The sequence below is a fragment of the Corvus moneduloides genome, chromosome 17 (assembly GCF_009650955.1).
Source record: "Corvus moneduloides isolate bCorMon1 chromosome 17, bCorMon1.pri, whole genome shotgun sequence".
NCBI classification, from domain to species: Eukaryota; Metazoa; Chordata; class Aves; order Passeriformes; family Corvidae; genus Corvus; species Corvus moneduloides.
Genome location: NC_045492.1, coordinates 11,349,853 through 11,368,749, shown reverse-complemented (window position 1 = coordinate 11,368,749; position 18,897 = coordinate 11,349,853). Strand labels below are relative to the sequence as shown.

The window sequence follows — 18,897 nt, the reverse complement described above, 5'->3', positions numbered from 1 at the left end:
TGTGATTAAATTGATAAGGTGAGATAAGGAGACCAGGTGTCGTATTTCACTGAAGAAAACCAGTCAGCATCGGATTTGACTTCAAACTGAAGTCCCTTGCAGCTGTGCATCCTGGTGGGGCTTGGTTTTTTTAAATGTCATGCTAGAAACCATTACTTTGCTGTGTTTGTAGGAAGTAGCTGCTGGTGCCATCCCATCTGTGCCTGAACCCTCATTAGCCTCTGCTCTCATTTTCTACAAAGATTAATCTATTTTGAGAAGAATCATGGCAAGAAATTCTGCTTGTACAGCGAGGTCTCATTGTGGAAATTGTGAAGTCGTCATTCTGTTTGCACAGAACGCGAGGGCACGGTGTCAAGGAGGGGGTGATTAACTGAGCCTGCAGAAAGGCAGGGATTGGCAATCCCTGGCTTTGCTTTGGAGCTGAGTGGTTACACATCAGAAGAGCCCAAACCCACAGCCATTATATGATTCATACCTCCAGCTGTGGCAGCTATATCTCAAATTAGGTCCAAGTATGCACATACTTCGTGTACAGCTGCATGCTACAAGCACTGAAAATATTTTTCTGTGGAGGTCAGTGCAGTCATTCTGCACAGCATTCAGGTTTGGTAAAAAAATACAGTTACATTATCCATTTGTGTGCCTTCAGACCTCACAAACTCTGAATTCTACCATGTTCAGAGCAAGATAAGGTATCACATCACAGGGCAGCTCTGGGGAACTTCCTCTGCCTGTGACCAGTCAGAATTTGCTGGGCTCCAGGATTTAGCTAAAGAAGCAGAGTTCTGGAACAATATTCAGAAGTGAAGTTTCTCTTTCCAGCACTGGAACAAGCTGACTCAGGTTCCACTACACATTTTAGCTTTCCTGCTCTGTAGAGCACTTGGGTATACAATTACAAAACATGATTATGTAAGACTCAGCTGTTATGTTGAAGTAACAACTGGAAAACATGACACTAACGCATGATACTCAGCTACTTCATGTGGGTTTTTTATTCTTAATGACTGTTGAGTGCCCAGGTTAGTTTGTAGAACAAGATGTCGAGGACCACTCTAGTGAAGAATTTGTGCGACTCAAGTGACTTTACAGTCGCCATGGTAAAATTTATTTGCTGAGTGCCAAAGAGTATCATGGAAGAAGACAGTTGTTTTCCTTCTTAAATGGTCAAAACATAAGTTAAACCTGCCTTTAGGCTGGCTCAGCATATCCTGAAGCCACCCTGGAACATTTTCAACAAATAAGGAAAGTTTGCAGTTTGGAACAGGAACATTTGGTTTTTTTCAGCCGGCTTTGCCAGTTTTGGCTTGGGAAATGTCAAAGCTTTTCACTTTTGATGTTGTCTAAGTACAAAGTAGCACTGCCCTTCTCCCCTTGCCCTTCTGCCAGCTCTGGAGGCCAGGGGTGGGGAAACAAAAAAACCAAAAAAAACCAAAAAAAGCAAAAAAAAGAAAAGGGAAACTAAAGAATCAGAGGAAACAAATAGCAGGAGAGATGAGGAGACCTAAGGAAGCCTTTAATGGGAACTGCAGTTAACTCTTGTTTACAACCCTTTCACTGTGCATTTAGGCACTGGAGCATTATAAATATGAACGTGTAAGACAGCACTGTAATAGATGCCAAAATCCAACTTCTTACTGATGCCTTATCTTGTTTTATTTGGAAGTCATCACACATGCTCCTCGGATGAATGAGATGCATTATTGAGGAGGGGTTAGGAACAGCCTGGCTGAGTGAGGCAGGCTGAGCACTGGGTTCTGCTGGGGAGCTGGGCTGGGTTTACAAGATCTCTGGTGCTGACTGTGCCACCCCAAAATCAAGCTCCCAAACCCTCTCTCACTCTGACCTCCACAAGAAGCAGCTATTTTATAATCAAATCCATATTAGCAGCAGACTCCTTGATGGTGTTTTTTAGATTTTCAACATGTAGTTACACAATATAACATGTAATACTGCGTGCATACTTATATACGGTATAGATATAATATATAGATACAGACTACAGAATAACTGCTGAATTTGTGGTGCATAAGCCAAAAGCCCCAAGCCTAAACCCAAGAAGAGCAAACATGAGGGAAGGGTGTCTGTTTTGCTCTGAAAACAGAGCTGTTCTGCATCCCCCTTGCTGGCTGCAGCTGTGCAGCACAGGCTCATGCCCTGCGAAAATCCTCTCCTTGCTGTTCTTGTGGCAGGAGCTGCTGTTGAGAGTTGAGGTCACTGAGCAGAAGGATGTGCACAGGGCTGGAGCCACCATGTGATGTCTCATTTTTGTCACCCTGAGCTCAGGGCTGGGGCACAGGCAGAGATATTCCATTAGTTTCCCATCACCTTCTGGCACCGCCAGGCTCTGCTGCCCTACCGGAGGCTGATGTTGACACCAGATATGTGCACAAGGGCTTCTAACAGCAGGACAGGTTTCCTGCAGATCAGGCACGGGCAAATTACCATATTTCTGTCAAATCAGCCAGAGCTGTGATCCACTTTATGCCAGCTCTGTGCTTTTATGCCAGATTGATGCCAACTGGGGGATGACAGACAATTCTTGATACAGCATAAAGTCCAAGTGGTGCAGAGAAATGATACCTGATCCAGCAAAAAGCTTGCAGGAACAGTGTGGACTAATAAATGTATTTTAAACAATTTGAGAAGTGAGAATGAATTTCTACTGGATCTGCACTTTGTACCATTGGGACCGTGGTCATTTTGATCTGTTATTGAATGCCCTAAAACTCAATTTATTGGATACCAGCCCAAGAGTTTGTAAACCAAGACCTGCTTGGCATGTCTGTATCTTCTAAGGGAAGAAGATACATCTTCTTGTGGAAGAAAAGTTGTGTTAGGGGCTCTGAACTGCTGTATCTAATTCTGTGCCATGCATACATCACAGAAATACATAATTCCTCCCATCCAGCACCCTGCTAATGGGGAATGCTGCTTAGCTCTCCATTTTAGACTCACAGCCATGCAAATGCTGCAGAGATAGACTTGGGTTTGGGTTACTTAGAGATTTCTAGCACAGTGTTCACTTTACAAATATTTTGCCTGCATTTCCTTATTAAACCAAGAACAAAATCCAAAAGAGGTATTTGATTTTCAGCTTTAAAAGCCTTCTATTCAGGTTTTGATGTGTTTATTGTGAATCACATGTTTTGGGCAACATACTCCCGTGTTTTTGTGAATATGATCTGTGCATGATCCCACCAGGAATGGACAAGGCACGTAGCTCTGGAGTGAATTCCTAGAATGGCACCTGGGTGCAGGATCAGTGTGTGAAGAAAATGACCAAGTGCTGGCACATGTCAGGGAAGTAAAGCCTCATGGATCGGGTGCCTGGAAGCAGCATATGAGCTATTCATTATAAAATGTCCCTTTAAACTCCTGGGGAGGTGCTCTGTTTGCTGACTTACTGTGACAGGAATTGTCATCCTTTGCCCACAGGAAATGTCATCCCAGCTCTGGTATCAATTTCGTACCTCTGCAGGGAGATCATGGGGACAGAGCAACACCTGCTCTGCCAATCTTGGGGCATCTGGGTCAGGTTCAGGCTTGGCTGAGCAGCACCTGGGGAGGTTCTGCTGCTGCATCAGCTCTGCCTGGTTTTGGGCATGAAGGAAAACCTGTAGTTTTCAGGGCTGTCAATCTGGGATCCTCCAGTTTTCTTCCCCCAGCACTAAGGGACAAGCTGGGTGGGATTCCAGCAGGGGTGTAGCCATGGGATACAACCGTGTGGAGAAATGATGCCTTGCCTTATTTCCAAATAAATGTGTGCATTTTAAAGCTGCTATCTGAACTCATCATCCGAAGGTTATACTGATAGCCAGATGTCAGAATCATAATTTTTTGTTCTTTCAAGCTTTTCCCCAGTAGCTTTAAATAGAAGAATACATTTTCCACAGAGAAAGAATCTTCTATTAATAGCGTTAGATCATTTCAGCATTTGAAAGGAAGAAATTAGTCGAGAGTTTTTATAGGGGTTTTTTTTAATACTTTCTAAAATATTATAAATTCTTTTATTGTGCAGGCAAGAGTGTCTGCCTTCAGAGTTTTAATTACTAGGGAAAAAATAATTCTGTTTCTCTGAGTTCAAAAAACAAATATAGTGCATAAGATTATGTGAAATGACTTAAAATAAACATCTTCAAACAATCTGGCCCTATGTGTCAGTTCTCTCTCATGCTTTGATAATCTCATTCTGTTGTTGAAATAGATTTACACAGATTGCAGAGGAGGCTGGAAGCCGATTGAAAAGACTTCTGCTTATCCAGTGCACTGAATTGCCAATCAGAGGTGATGTTCTGGGGGCAGTCTCAATAAATTCCTCCCTGTATTTTCTCACAACTGAGAAAATTCAGCCAGTTCCACTCCTGTGATCTCACATTCTAAGATCTCTCCTCATTCATGTAAGAAAATGAGAGGAAAACAAGCTGCAGGCTTCGCTCGCCTTTTCCAAATAAACTTTGTTATCCTCTTATGTAAAACACTGGGATATTCCAAGTGACAAAGAGCTTTATACACAGCTCCACTTAAAAGCAAAAACGTAAAACAAGTTTTGTGCTGCAGTCACAGAAATCCCAGTCATTTGTAGCAATGAATGGGCAATGTCAGAGGAACATATGGTATTTTTAGCTCTGCTTCATTACCCAATGTTGTAAACGAACCCTGAATACTTGTAATGTCTAAAAGCTTTCTTGGAGAAGAAGGGCTTTTCCTGCATAGTTTTGATTAAAGTCAGGCTGTTCTGTGCAGAGGCTCCGCAAACTGCACTGAGCAGGGAGGGGAGGCTGCAGGGCAAGTCAGAGCTGTACAGAGATGAAAGGACAGCAAAAACAGGGGTGTGAAAGCAGAATGTGACTAGAGAAGGGGAAGGGCAGCCCAGTGAGAAAGGGAAGAGTCTTGGACAGGGAGATGTGATTTCAGTGTGACCAACTCCTTGTCTGACCTCATGTGCAGGAATTTAGGACTGAAGCTCTGTGTTAGAGGCAGATAAGCTCCAGCCAACAGGACTGAGCCAGGGCACTCTGAGGCACAATGATACAGGCCTATAAATGCCGTAGAGCTGATGGGCACGTTTGATACCAAAAGCCTCTGTTAATGTTTCACAGCATCTTTTTACTGTTGTGTGTTTGCTCTTTGAATCCATTTGACCCACCAGTGAATTTGGTTTATGATTAAGTTGACCTTTCTTTGTTTTTCCTCTCACTACACAAGATCCTTGCCCTGGTTTGCTGTGCCCTGCTCAGTGCAGACATGAACCAAAGGAAGAGGGGTCTGGCTTGTCCTCAGTAAATTATGGCATTTCGGAGTGTAGGATTTCTTTTTCCATGAGCTTCCCCCATTGTTTCTAAATATTTCCTAGGCAGCTTCAAAGAGATTTAGTTTGGATGTAACTTACAGTGTATAGGAAGGGACAGGCATTGGATGAACTTAGTGCCTTGGAATAGTGTGGATCAGTGTGGCAAGCACTGAACACCCTCCAGTTCCTATAAAAGCGTGTGGATTTCAGAGTTTCTTGGAACATCACAGGACCAAGTCCAAATTATGCCTAGACCAGTGAAATTCAATACTGTCATTACACAAAACAATCCACAAAGTCAACAGCAGTCTGAAATCTCTGCAAATGCTGAAGAACAATTACACGAATTTCAAGACAGTGATATGGCAATCCTCGGGTATCCTTATTATTATTACACTCATAAATAATCTCTTTTTGCAGCTAAGGTATTGTCACTTCCTCTATTATTTCCCATGGAGGTTTTTAGCACAAGAAGATTTTTGTGGTTTTTTAGTGGCATCCCCCAAAACACACAGAGGCTCCCTCCTGAGGAAGCAGTTATTACAATATCGTGGGGGGTTCTTGTTTCCAGCTCTCCATGACTCATGCAGGCAGCTGAGAACACAGTTAAAATATAAGTGCTGAAAAGAAACTGAGAAGAGGGAGTAGTTATTCCGCTTCTCTTTCTCTTGGAAGAACTAAAACATACATAAATTTAGGTCAGACAGGGTAAAAATATTCCATGCTGGTTTTCCTTCCAAGCTGTTTGGGCTTTGTGAGACATAAAAACAGGCCCAGGATATGGTTGAAATGAACAAGACTATTATTTACTTGTTTAATAAAAACCTCATGCATTGAAACAGAAATTCAGTTCATATTTTGTGGTAGTTATAAAATGATAGTTTTGTCACAGATCTGGTTATCCCTTTTGTGTAAAAAGTAATAAATTAAGAAAATAAGAGAAGAAAACAAGAAAAGAAAGTCAAATATTCTTGCTGATGAAAGGCAAATGTTAGAAAAACACTCATTAGAGGTTTCTGTCTCAAAAACATGTCCTGAATGAAAATCAAGAGCTGGAGACAAAGGAACTGTCCGGGATTGTTGGTTTAAAAAAATGTGAATTTAAAACTTGTGGCCAGTAAAATTAACAAAATTGGTCTGTACAAGGAGAGAGCCTCCTGTCTTACTTTAGTTTGGGGAATGGTTGTTACATTTTGTTCTTTTGCATAAGCCCTGACCAGCAGAACAGAAGTGTACTCATGTGCTCCCTGGACACTTCTCAAAATTATAGATACTCCACGTTTTCTTTTTTTTTTTCACCATTACATTATTACATTACATTGTTTTTAGCAACAATTGTCTAGTTTGTGTGGAAAGAATGTTTTATGAACTAAAAAATGAATACAAAGCTCAGTTGTTGCACTGAACTGCAAGGAGACTCACTCCAGTTAATAAAACCAGTACAACTCTGGTTAAATGCAGAGTCCATTCTCCACTAGATTCAGTGCACTATGAACCTTAGAAGACAAGATGAAAGAAACTCATCCATCTGTGCATTAAATTTGCTTTCTCTGTCACAGCCTCAGCATCATTCTAGGAATTTTGAAATTGCCATTGTTAATGTTAATTTATGCAAAGCAATTTCATTGATGCTAAAATGTGTTGCTGGAAGGCCCCAGGAAGGTACCTGCCACTCTGGACAGAGGTATTTATAGTGAACAAATGCAGTATGAGAATATATCAGATAAGCTTTAATGTGGGGTAAAATGCAATACAAGGGAACTTTTACTTCACCAAAAATTTAAGAGCCAACGTCTTGATCAAAGTTGGTGACTTTTGGTGCCAACAAGTCATACAAATTTGCATGTGTGATTAGGGGCTTTTGAATCTTGCAGTTTAATAAGGCAAATAATTACCTATATCCTTCCTCTGGGAAGAAAACACAGGCATCCTTAGTTTATTTGTGGAAGGATGGTTGTTTAGCTTGGTTGGTATTTTTATTATCAAGAAGAATCGTGTTTCCTTTGCACTTTGTAAGGAAAGAGCTCGTTCACTGTCGAGTTGGAGTCACAAGATCACACCTCTGCTGCTTAACAAATGCAGCCAGAAGGTGTTGAGTCCTCAGCACCAGCTGCTCACAGACCCACTTCTAACACTGCATTTCTTGCTAATGCAGACACAGCCAATAAATCACATTAACAAGAGGAATTGCAGTTACTTCCACAGTTCTCCCTGCTTGGCTGCTTGGTGACACAGGGAGTTAAAGGACAGACATTGCTGTTCTCCTGCCAAATTCTCATTTTGTTGTTGCCATGTGGGACATTGTCTCTCTGTTTTCCCATTTCTTACACAGGCCAAGGATTACAACTCAGTAGTTTGTTTTTCCTAGTTCCTATAGTAGAAGGAGGAAACAACCTGGAATGGAGTCATTCCAAGAGCTGCAAAAGGGAGACAGCTTCATATATTTAATTTCCATGTTTATTCTTGCTCTGAAGATCCTGCCATTCCCATTAGGACTAGATTGTGGTCTTGGTTCAGGCAAATAGTGATAATCACTACAGTAAATTTGATAAGCAATTATTTCTCTTGGCCCTCAACCAGTGAAGAATTGAATTTTGGAAGGCATGCTGCAGTTTGGTTAGATCAGTTCTTTAAAACCCTTATCTGGGCCTTGAGAAAGTTCCATGCTAAGGATGGTGTTTAATGCAGGATTTAACAGGTGAGAAGTGCCCTCGCCCTTGGGGACTTGATAGCATCTGACTCTGCTCTGTGTTTAAGCACAGATATGTCTTTTCAAAGGCTGAGGGTTTGTGGTACCTTGCTTTGGAGGTGAGTATTTAGTACAATTGAGTACAATTTAGCCTGTTGAGAAGTACCAGTAGACAGTGGATTAAATTAATTTTTAGAAAAAATGTTCCCCTTAAAGGACTTCCTACATGTGTCTCATATTTACAAACTGTTACACCCAGCAGAGCAAACCATCCCTAGGAAGTATTGACCCATTCATTCAGATGAAATGACCTCCCAAGAAGGGTTTCATTACAATTTACATACCTACCAAGTGTATAAATCACTGGGAGCTTTAAAACAGTTTTACAAGGAGCCACGTTGGATGCATAACCTTAGACAAAAGTTGAATTCGCTCACTGTGCCTGTTTTCTATCTACCTTTCCCTGTAGCTGTTCTGATTTATGTCAGATTTTTGTTGTGTAAGTATTCCTTCTCCCAAATCTCTGTCCTGTGCTGTAGAGGAGGCCTGGAGTGAGCACCAGAGACTGGTGAGTGGTGTGTATTTGTTGCCAGTGGGTGTGAGGAAAGCGAGAGTGTGAAGCAGCAGGAGTGATAAAGGAGAAAACAAAACTAAACAAAAGGAGATGCTCTTGCATTTCACAGAGCACAAAGAGCGTTTTCCATCTGCCGCAGTGGCACTGAACAGTCACAGAGCACCAACAGAGAGCTGTGATGTGTTCGAGCAAAGAAGGAAATTCTGCATGGAATTACAAGGGCATGAAAGTGCGTAGGACATGAGGATTTGATTAATTCTCGAATAGACAAGTTTGGGATAGATACAAAGTGAGAGATGATTGTGTGTCTGGCAGACACAGACTCCCATAAACTGGAGAAACTCTGAACAGGTCAGTCCTGGGCCATGGATCCCAGAAAAAGTCGTGCATGGGTCCCTGCTGGCAAACATGATGCCCTTACACTGATGGCTTCCCTGGGTGTTCCATGTCCCTCCAAATGCAGCTGCTGTCAGCAATAACTGCAGTGGAAGGGATTTGAAGGTGCCTCTTGGAGACAGCCCAGGGTGTGTTTCAGTCTGCAGACTCCCTGAGGATGCTATAAAAAACATCCTTTCAACAGGTTTGCAGCAAGGCTACAGCTAATTAAACAACTGCAGGTGATGAAAGGTTGGTCCTGCAGTGCAGACAGCAGCTTTACTGCTCTGAGTGCATGGCAAGCCTGATCCAAAACGTTCCTGTGCTTGCTGGGCCTGGCTCCCTGTGTCCTGCAGCACAGCATCTCTCCAGGAGCCTGGGGGAAACTGCCCAGCCCTGGGGATTGGTAACGTGTGTGGCACAAACCCCTTGCAGCTGCAGAAGGAACAGAGTTGCTCCTGGCCCTCTGCAGAGGCAGTGCCCATTTGAATGAATTTTTATCTTATTTGAATGGATTTTTTGTGGATCTGGGGAGATGCTGCTCTGCTGCCTGAGCCAGCTCTCAGTGGGGCACAGGCTTGCAAACAGCAGCTTTCGCCTGTCCAAAGCAGACACTGTACAGGCTCAGGTAACTGAATTAACAGTGATCACACAGTAATCCTTCATCAGGCTCATTTTCTTATTGCTACTGAGCCCTTTCTTACCCAGGTAAAGCGTGTTGTGGGTTCCTTTATGCAAACCCTGACAAACCTATTTTGTTAATGAACTGCTAATGTCACACCGTGCATTGTAAATCACAGCGAGTGGTGTTGGAACTTGACACAATGATCCAAAAGCATGAGAGGTTCCTGATTAATTTCTTTGCACCTTGGCTCACTTGGTGGTAATGCTGGTAGGTGATATGTCAGCTTTCCAAAGGAACATTTTCTGGAAGAAATCACAAATCTCAGGCATACAAAGCATATTTTTATCTAAGAGATTTAGCTGGAGTTGCCACTTCCCTGCTCTCTTTCCTTTGATAAGCATAATCTGTTTCCCCATTCATGTCAGGGAAACCTGGTTTTAAAATCCAAATACTTTGAAGGTAGGCTCAGCATGACAAAATGGAAATAAATTTCCCTGGCAAGCACAGCTCCCCCCCTACCACCCACAAGTTATGTTTTGTTGTTTTTTTTTTTAATTTCCTTCAATTAGAGAAAAATGTTAAATCATAATGTAACATATTAAAGAGCAGTGGAAATTATGGAACAAGGACAAATGGCAAACCTTTGAGTCTGAAGTAGAAATGGAAGCTCAGCCTCTGGAGACAACACAATAAACTTGCATTTTCATGCAGGGAAGTATAAAAACTTAATCAGGATTTATATCACCCAGCAAAAGGAAAAGTGATTGAACCCAAGCATAGCCTTTACTGAGGGGAAGCTGAACCCAGAGCTGTTTCTGTATTTCCCTGCCATTTATCTTTGCATTTTCACCCTGCCTTCATGGATCTCCATGAGTCTGCAGCCTGCACAAATTTACTGTGCCAGATTTTTCCCCCAAGGTAACTCAGGGAATGACGTAGATGCCATGTGGATAAACCTGGCCCACTCTCCATCTGCTCTTTGTGAGGTTAAACTCTCAGAGAGATGAAATCCACGGCGGGAAACCATGAACATAAAGGGTTGCAATAAGAGAGAAGAATTCAAGCCATTTTTTCCTTACACTGTTGACCATACAAAACCTAAAAATTTGGATAAGTAAATAACTGAGTTTGCACCTCAAACCTGTAATTTTCCCTACTTTATTTCAGTTTTGCTGGTGTAACAAATATGATGGGTGGAAGCAACAATCTATGTCACATAAGCAGCTGTGCACCCAAAATCAGCTCCTGATTACATTCAATAATTACTACAGGTACCTTGCCTTTCTAAATAACTAAACTGTTAGGAACTAAGTTTTCTATTTTACAGAGGATTCTGCGTAAGTTTTTTCCAAACCAACCCAAAACAATACTGAAACATTCACAGCTTCAAATGCAAAGTCCTTCAAAAATTAAATAAATTTCAGGTTCTTAAAAGACTTTTTTCTCCTTTATAATTTTCATTTCTAATTTCTAACAGTCATTCAAAATTGCAAAAATCAAAATACTGTATGTATGGAAATGGAAACTTCAAACTGGAACATTCTGCTGCAGTTCTCTTTCAAAGAGAGTCAAGAAAGAGAGCATGTCTGCAGAAATGCAGGTGACAGAAAACATTTTTAGAACAAGGAAGAGCTCCATCACAGGAAACATCTAACTAGTGCAACAAAAAGCTCTTCAGTTTGAATTCTGCTTCTCTGGAACATAACAGAAGGATTCAAAGGCTCCCAGACACAAGAAGCTTATGCCTGTCCTGCATGTTCAGTCACTGTGGCCAGTTCTTTCTTTTTTAGGATGCTAAACTGAGAAAAATGGCATTGTCCCTGCTGCTAATGCTGTTTAACAATGCTCAGGATAGTCCTTACTCTGAAACCAAGATCACCTTTCTGCCTTCCCTGCCCTGCAGGCTCCTCTCACGGGATGCCAAGGACCCTCAGCAAGGAGCACCTCGAGGGAAGTGCTGTGCCTTGGTCAACCTCCCAGGTGCTGGCTCAGTTTGGGGCTAGCCAGGAGGAGACAGGAACCCATTAAAAGCTGAGCTGCCTCAGTGTCATCCTCCCTCACATCCTTTTTAGAGGCAGTCCTGAATTCCAGGCAGCACTGAAAGTTACTGGTGGTAAAGGCACCTCTATCCCAAAAGGTCATTTTGATTCCATTCACTGTCTCTCCCCCTCTGCAGTGGACCAAAGGGAAAAAAGGCCATACTTCCTTTTTTTAGCTCAATATATGAGTTGCAAAGACAGATGCAATGACAGTAAAGGGGAAAACATGCAGAGCTGCATTACAAACCAATTCATCAGCAAACAGAGCACGCCTGCCTTACAAATTTGCCTGCAGCTCTTGTCTGCTGTGTTATTTTTAAACTGCCTGCAGGTTGCAGATTTTTCAGTGGTCCTTCTCCTACCAATGTACACACAGGATTTAGCAAGGCACAACTTTCATTGCCATGAATTTAAGTTACCAAAATTTCCAGACATTAAAATTCAGCATCCTTCATCTTCCCACAAACTTCTTGCTGCATTCACAAGAGGACATGCCATGTCTCCTGCAGCCTGTCTGCATGGCAAGGTCAGTGTAAGTCAGCCCTACATCCCTGATGTTCCCAGCTGCCCTTCCTCAGCCTGTGGAATGCATCCTGCAGTTGCTGTAATCAGCAGCCCAGGCATCCAGCTACAGACTCTGCCTCATCATGAAAAACCCGAGAAGATAAACCGAGCTTGCTGAGCCCAGTGCTCAATTTAACAATGCTGTTATCACCCAGACGTGATCACTTCAGCACCAAAGCCAGCTGCTGTACAGATGAGGGCTGTGGGCAGCTCAGGGCACTCTCCATCACACATCCAGCACACAACTCACACAACTCCCAGCAAACCTGCCCCACTTCTGTTGGAGACTGGCTGGGATGGAGGCAGGGTTTGACAAGTGCAAATGGGAGAGCTTCTGTGTGCAGAAAACCTTCACAATCCTTGCACAATTCCCACAGAGAGGGGACTTGCAGGAAGAGTGCTCTATTTATGGCACCACAATGTTTTAAAGAAGAAAGCAAGGGGGTGTTTTTCACCACAACTGCTACTGATGTAAACAGAAGCTGCAGATGCTCAGACTTTCTGAGGGGTCAGACCCTGGAGCCAAATGTAATGAATATTATGGTTTGTTTGCTTCTTCTTTGTTGCCTGGTTGATTCTGCAGCCCAGAGCTGCCCTGCAGAGCAGTGCCCGTCACTTTGGAACCTCTCCCCTCCTCTGACTGGGGATGTCTCAGACATTAACCCACTCACAGTGGACCACTGTCAGGAGCTCTAGAAACTACCCCAGCTAGCATTGTAAGAGCTTGCCCAGCATCATCAGCAGGGGCACAGCCACATTCATTTCCACCCCTTCGGCACACATGGAGCAGGTGACCAGAGTGTGATACATGAGGGGTTTGTTTTGGGGCTGGAGCTCCAGCATGGAAGACTTTGCCCTCAAAGGGGTACAGCAAGGAATTTAAAGTGGTTTTCCATAAACAGCCAAGAAGCTTCAGCCTGAGAAAAATCCTGTGGCCCCACAGGGCTGAGGATTTTCTGCTTGTGGGGCAGTGAGGGCCAAGCACAGGCTGGCCTTGCTGTGGTGGGGGTTAAACTGGTGCTCTCTGGACCCTGTTAAGAACTGTCCCTCATCCTTCCACATTACACAGCGAATTAAGCTGCTGCTTGCTTCCCCCTGCTGATTTGGAGAGTCATGATTTGGCTCTTGGCTGTTTATATTTTGCAGACATCCCCTGTGTAATTGCATGGCCTGGCCCCAGGCTGTCAGGCTCTGGGAGAAATAACCACATTATTCCACAGAACAGTTAGCATAATTAAAATATTGACTGCAGATTAAAAAAATGTGCTGAATGTTTCACAGAGTGGTTGGAGGGTTGGCAAGCCTTGGCAGCTTGTTGGCTGCAGGAACTGGCTGATATTTAGGAGTGCCTTCTCCTCCAGTATTCATTGCTGTATGTGGGAACTGCTTTTTGTGCTGTCAACTTCTGATCTCCCAAGCAGCCAACCCACAACCAGAAGAAAATTAACTGACTGGAAATGAGGTGCTCCAAGGGCTCTCTTGTGATTCTTATTGCCAATGAGACTATTTCCTTGTTATTTATGACTTCAGGACATCTGTCTTGCTGTGTCTCTATCTATTTTTGTGTCTATCTCTCCCAATGCACAGTATAGAAACTGCATATGGTGAGAATGTACCAGGTGATAAATCCATTTGCTTAAGGACTGCTTGTACCATATGAGAAACATTAATAAAGTTAAAAAGCCCACAAAAACCTCCACTGGAACATTTGTTTTAGCTGTGATTCCTTCTTTGACATTGGATTTCTACCTGTGCTTCATCTTCAATCAAAGACCAAGGCACAAAATCCTTGCATTTCCACAACCAAGAGGGCAGAAAGAGAGGGAAGAAACCCAGTTGGCAAGGCTGATGGAAACCACAGAAGCACTCATTCCAACAGGGCACTCAGGGAAACCTCATTGTCCTTATGATATCTCCCCATTCTCTTTCTTAGGGGAATATCTGGGACCATAAGCATTGCTGGAGGCGCACTGGTATTTCGTATATCCCCTATCTGGCAAAAGCTTAAAATGACCTCATGCTGGCAGTGTTAAACAAAACACATGCGGCATGTCTAACCCACTTTGCTGACACCTACATCCTGAAGGAAACACAGCAGAGTCAGTAGCTTGCCAAGGTACTCCTTTAAATCAGCTTCTTGTTTAATCTTCACTTCCATGCTTGAGAAACTCCTGGCCTGGGAGGAGCAGTCTCACTAGCAAGGACCAGGGATGGCTGAGCTGAGCTTTCCCCACTCCACTGCAGCTCCCAGGGCTCTGATTCACAGGCTCATCTACAGCTCTTCTGAGATGAGCCAATTTTGTGAACATTTCTATTTCCACTCAAGAGGTGTCACAAGAAATGACCAAATGCTATGTCCTGAGGCTTCTATTACAGCTTTAAAGTGATCATAATAGCAAATTAATAGGAGATCTACTCTGCCATTTTCCATTCTCATTGCTACTGCTGTAATCAAGAGCAGCTCTAATTCTTCAAAGCTTATTTCTGTGGTACTGCTCATTTTTGAATACACTGCTAGGAAAGGAGCAGAGTATCTTGGCGCTCCAGCTGTGGTTTGTAGGCTACTGCCTCCCTTCTGAGCAAGGCTCATTGCTATTTTCTGCTCTCAACTTAATACTGACCTCCAAACTGTAAATTATAAATATCACCTTGGGTAGGCACCACGCTTTCAAAGGCAAAAAAAAAAAATTATTACTTTAAATCTCTTGTAAATTAAACCCCCAGATAAACTCAGTGGAATGAGAAAAAAGGTGCTCTAAATTCAGGCAAAGAAAGAGAATTTCACTGGGCATGCATGATGTGTGTGGGGAATTGTTACAGCTTTTCTCTGCTCTGATAGTTCACATAGCCAAGTTTTTACTTTGTTTCCACTGAATGATTCATCTCAATTACCAGTATTTTCAAAATTAAATGGAAGAGGAGGAATGTGTTCATTCCCCTGCTGTGTTTAATAATCTTCCAAAAATTGTTTCCTGTTTACTTGGAAATCCCCACCTCCACGCTGTGATTTAGGCATTTTCACCCTGTTAACTTAAAAACAAAGCCTAGAAGATGCTGGATATGATCTTGCAGTCATAAAGCAATTTATGATAAATGTTGTTGTTCCAGAGAAAAATTACTTGGAAATGTATGTATGTTCATAGCTTTGCATTGCTGATTTAAATCATAACTGGTTGTTGGGAAAAAAAATTACAAATTGTTGCTCAGCTTTTGTTTCTGTAACAGATCTGATGGCAGCTTCTCTTTCAACAATTACTGTATTGGTGCTCTAATACAAATCTCAGTAAAGACATCAATAACCTCATTTAAGGGTCTGTCCCACTGTCCTCCATGGCACTGGCTGGCACACAGCTGTGAATACTCAGTGGGTGGTGTTTTATGCAACACTTGTCTATTAGCAAAACTTAGGGTGCATTTTCAAGGAAAATTATTAAAAATACCTCAATTGATTTTCCAGCTGAAGTATTAACTCTGAATTCCTGTGGCTTGGCTGGACAAAAGGGAAAGAATTTTCCTCTTAGCTTCGTCAAGGAATAAATTTTCACAATCGTTCTAAGGTTTTACTTAAGTAGCAAATATCAAACAAACTCTCCTTTTATATAAGATTTGCATTAGCTCCCAAAAGTCAGCATGTTCTGTGTTAGCTCATGTGAAGAGTTCATTTAAAAGGGAGCCATATCCTGTGACCCAGGAACAGAACTGGAAGCTGGGGATTCCGAAGGGATCTGAGCTCTCTCACACTTCCTCTCAGCTTTTCATAAAGGTCTGCCTTTTTCTAAATGAACATTACATTTATGTGATTAACTGGAGGCCACGTGAGCTGGATTTACAAATGTGTTAAACTTCCACTGCTCTTGTTAAAGCCGTGGGGAGCTCTCAGCTCCCCATGTTTCAGGAGGCTGTGACAGCTCCCCGCAGCCCTTGGAGGGACAGTGACACCATTTCCTTGGTGAGCACCTTTGCCTGCCCTTTGCAGGTCAATGTGGAAGGGTTTTGTCCTACAGTTTTTTCCTCTCTTCCCCTCAGATGAGATGGAGCAGTCCCCTGCAGTGCGTTCTGATTACTTGGTCTCAGGGATTCGAACTCCACCAGTGAGGAGGAACAGCAAACTGGCAACGCTGGGCAGGATCTTCAAACCATGGAAGTGGCGGAAAAAGAAAAACGAGAAGCTAAAGCAGACATCTGCAGGTAGGCTGAGAGCAAGAGAGGGATGCTGCACAGCAAAGCTTACATGGGATGTGTTAAAGGTGACCTGACAGAGCCCAGTTCAGAGATCCAACAGATTAATAATGTTTGTGGCTAGGAGGGGCCCATATAGGCTGACTTCCTATATAACACAATATAGTACACTTAGAAGAAAAGGTCAAAATACGAGAGTGAAGCACAAGCCTTGCCCCCAGACTGCTTTCCATGGGCTGTCCCTTGTCCACATAGGCTGTGTTTATGGCCCGAAGTATTGCCACCCCTTTTATTTGGGGTGAAGTTTATATAGGTCACAGTAACATTATGAAAAGTGACAGGAGGGAGCTGCAGCATGTGAAATGCCTTCCCTCAAGCAGCTGTCTCTGCAGGGAAGGAGCCCAGCACACAGCACAGCATGCTCTCCATGGTCTCCAGGGATGGCCCAGGAGATCAGTAAGGAGACAAACTGACTTGCATTTTCTTAAGATGGGATGTTGCAGCTCCCTCCACTTGCTCCTGTACCCTGTGGGAGTGTCCCAGTGAGGGGCACTGTCCCAGGCAGCTCCAGGGTGCCACATTAAACAGCAGGAAGGCTCCAATATCCCTGTGACTCTGCACTCAGTGTGATCTGACAGCACCGTCATAAACCTCAGCTTTACATGTGGTGATTTTAACAAAGGAAGAGGCACAAACAGGCTGACGAATCCATGCCCCCAAAACAGAATCCTTGCAGTCCTTTCCAAGCACACAGGGGCCTGAGACTAGAGGGAATTTCCATGTTGCATCCTTCTCATCACATCTCCTGCTCTGTTGGTAACTGGTGCTGTGCTGTGCCACTTCTTTGTGCAGTGCTGGAGAAGAAGATGACAGCACGGCAAGGGCGGGATGAACTCATTAAGAAAGGTCTTCTGGAGATGATGGAACAAGGTAAGTAAAAATGCTTCATTTTTTTTATCAGAAGCTCTTTCAGGACAGTAGGAAACACATATTTGCAAAAGCAGAAACCTAACAAGCAGATGAATAAAAAGGAGAACCTTCAATCCAAACAGGGAGAAAATCTCAGTGTTTGAATTAAGGCTTGTCTTCCTTCAAGCTCCTCCCTGCTGCAATCACTCTATGTAGTTTAGTGTCTGATGCTTTACCATCTCGAATGCAGCTCCATCTTCCCTTGGTTTACACGTGGTGCAGCCTGAACTGCTACATATGTTTTATGCAATTCCTCTAAACCCAGCTGAATCCTCCTGCCAAGAAATCCAGGACAAGCTGGATAAATATAAACTTCAACATACAGTGCAGTCGCAGCTAACATGAACAACTTACGGATCCAAATCCCATCAAATGATCCTAATCTGATGTGTTCAGCTGTTTTCCAGTAAACCAAGTTTGTGATGTAAACACGTTACCAGTCCACCTACTTTTCATTCCCATGGAAAAGTGAAGCATTTTGTGGAGCCATTTTAAAGCTTTCCTGAGTACGAACCAGAAATAATGGAAGGAGAGGTGATGAAGTGTCAGAAACGCTCACAAAGGACGTGGTTTTTGTGCTCCAAAGCCCTGACAGATGCTCAAGGGAGACACAGATCTGGGTGACTGTTCTGTGAGATTAACTGAACTCCCAATGTTATGGACAACATCCCAATTGCCATTTCCACCTAAACAGAGATAAACCCCACAAATCCATCTTTACTTTGAAGACATTATAGCAGAAAGTACTGTCATGAAAGAGGACTGGCCTTTTGAGTTTGATTAATCTCACAGATAGAAGTTATGTTCTTTGAAAGTAGTAATTGAGTTTCTTTTGTATAAAACAAATGCCATGCCTATAAATAACCCCTGGGACAATACTCAGTGATGCTGTGCTGGAGTGAAACCAAGCAACTGAAGAATCAGAAAAAGAGCATTTTAAATAGGATTTTTTTTTTCCATGGCAGTAAAGCAATTTTAATATTATTTTGTTGGATGTATTTTATGTTTCATGTTAAATAATCTATCAAACCATCAGCTTATTCTAAAATGGAAGTTCTTAGAAAGCTCATTTTTAGTTCCTGTCCATTGAAGTCTTTGTGTCTCTCATAATTCTAGATAATTAGTTGCCCTATTAACATATTAGCACTACTGGATATACACCGTCTCCACTTGGAGTGGGAAAGTTCCCTATTATCCATGAATTTGAAAACATGCGTACGTACAGCTCTGCAAAAGAACAGTAAAATAAAACTTCTGTAGAGCACATTAAGAGGTAATAATGAAGAATCAATAAACCTCTTGCATGCATAAAGAACAGCTTGGGAGGAGAAGGCGATGCCAAGCAGCAAGAGCATTTTAACAAAATCAAAATAGTTTAAATAAATATATTCCAGTAAGGTGTGAGGACAAGCTGTGCTTTTAACCAGACAGCTGCAAAAAGACTGCTTACCTGTCTGCAGGAAAGTTGCCTAGATCTCCTATAAACATCACACAAATATCCAGTGCCTCCCTGTGCCCAGAAGGGGAAGAATGGATCACAGTCAGCTGAAGGACATTGCAGCTGTCTGCAAGTTATTTTTCTTTATG

The 18,897-nt window shown here is 42.7% G+C and overlaps 1 protein-coding gene across 2 annotated transcripts in view; it reads left to right on the top strand.

Moving 5' to 3' along the window:
* The window catches only part of PHACTR3 (phosphatase and actin regulator 3), a 100,037-nt gene that overhangs the window by 36,632 nt on the left and 44,508 nt on the right, over positions 1-18,897 (top strand). For both annotated transcript variants that reach the window (XM_032126622.1, XM_032126623.1), the window contains exons 2-3: positions 16,189-16,350; positions 17,194-17,271. In XM_032126622.1, the coding sequence (XP_031982513.1) occupies positions 16,189-16,350; positions 17,194-17,271 (240 nt within the window). The remainder of the gene's footprint in view (positions 1-16,188; positions 16,351-17,193; positions 17,272-18,897) is intronic.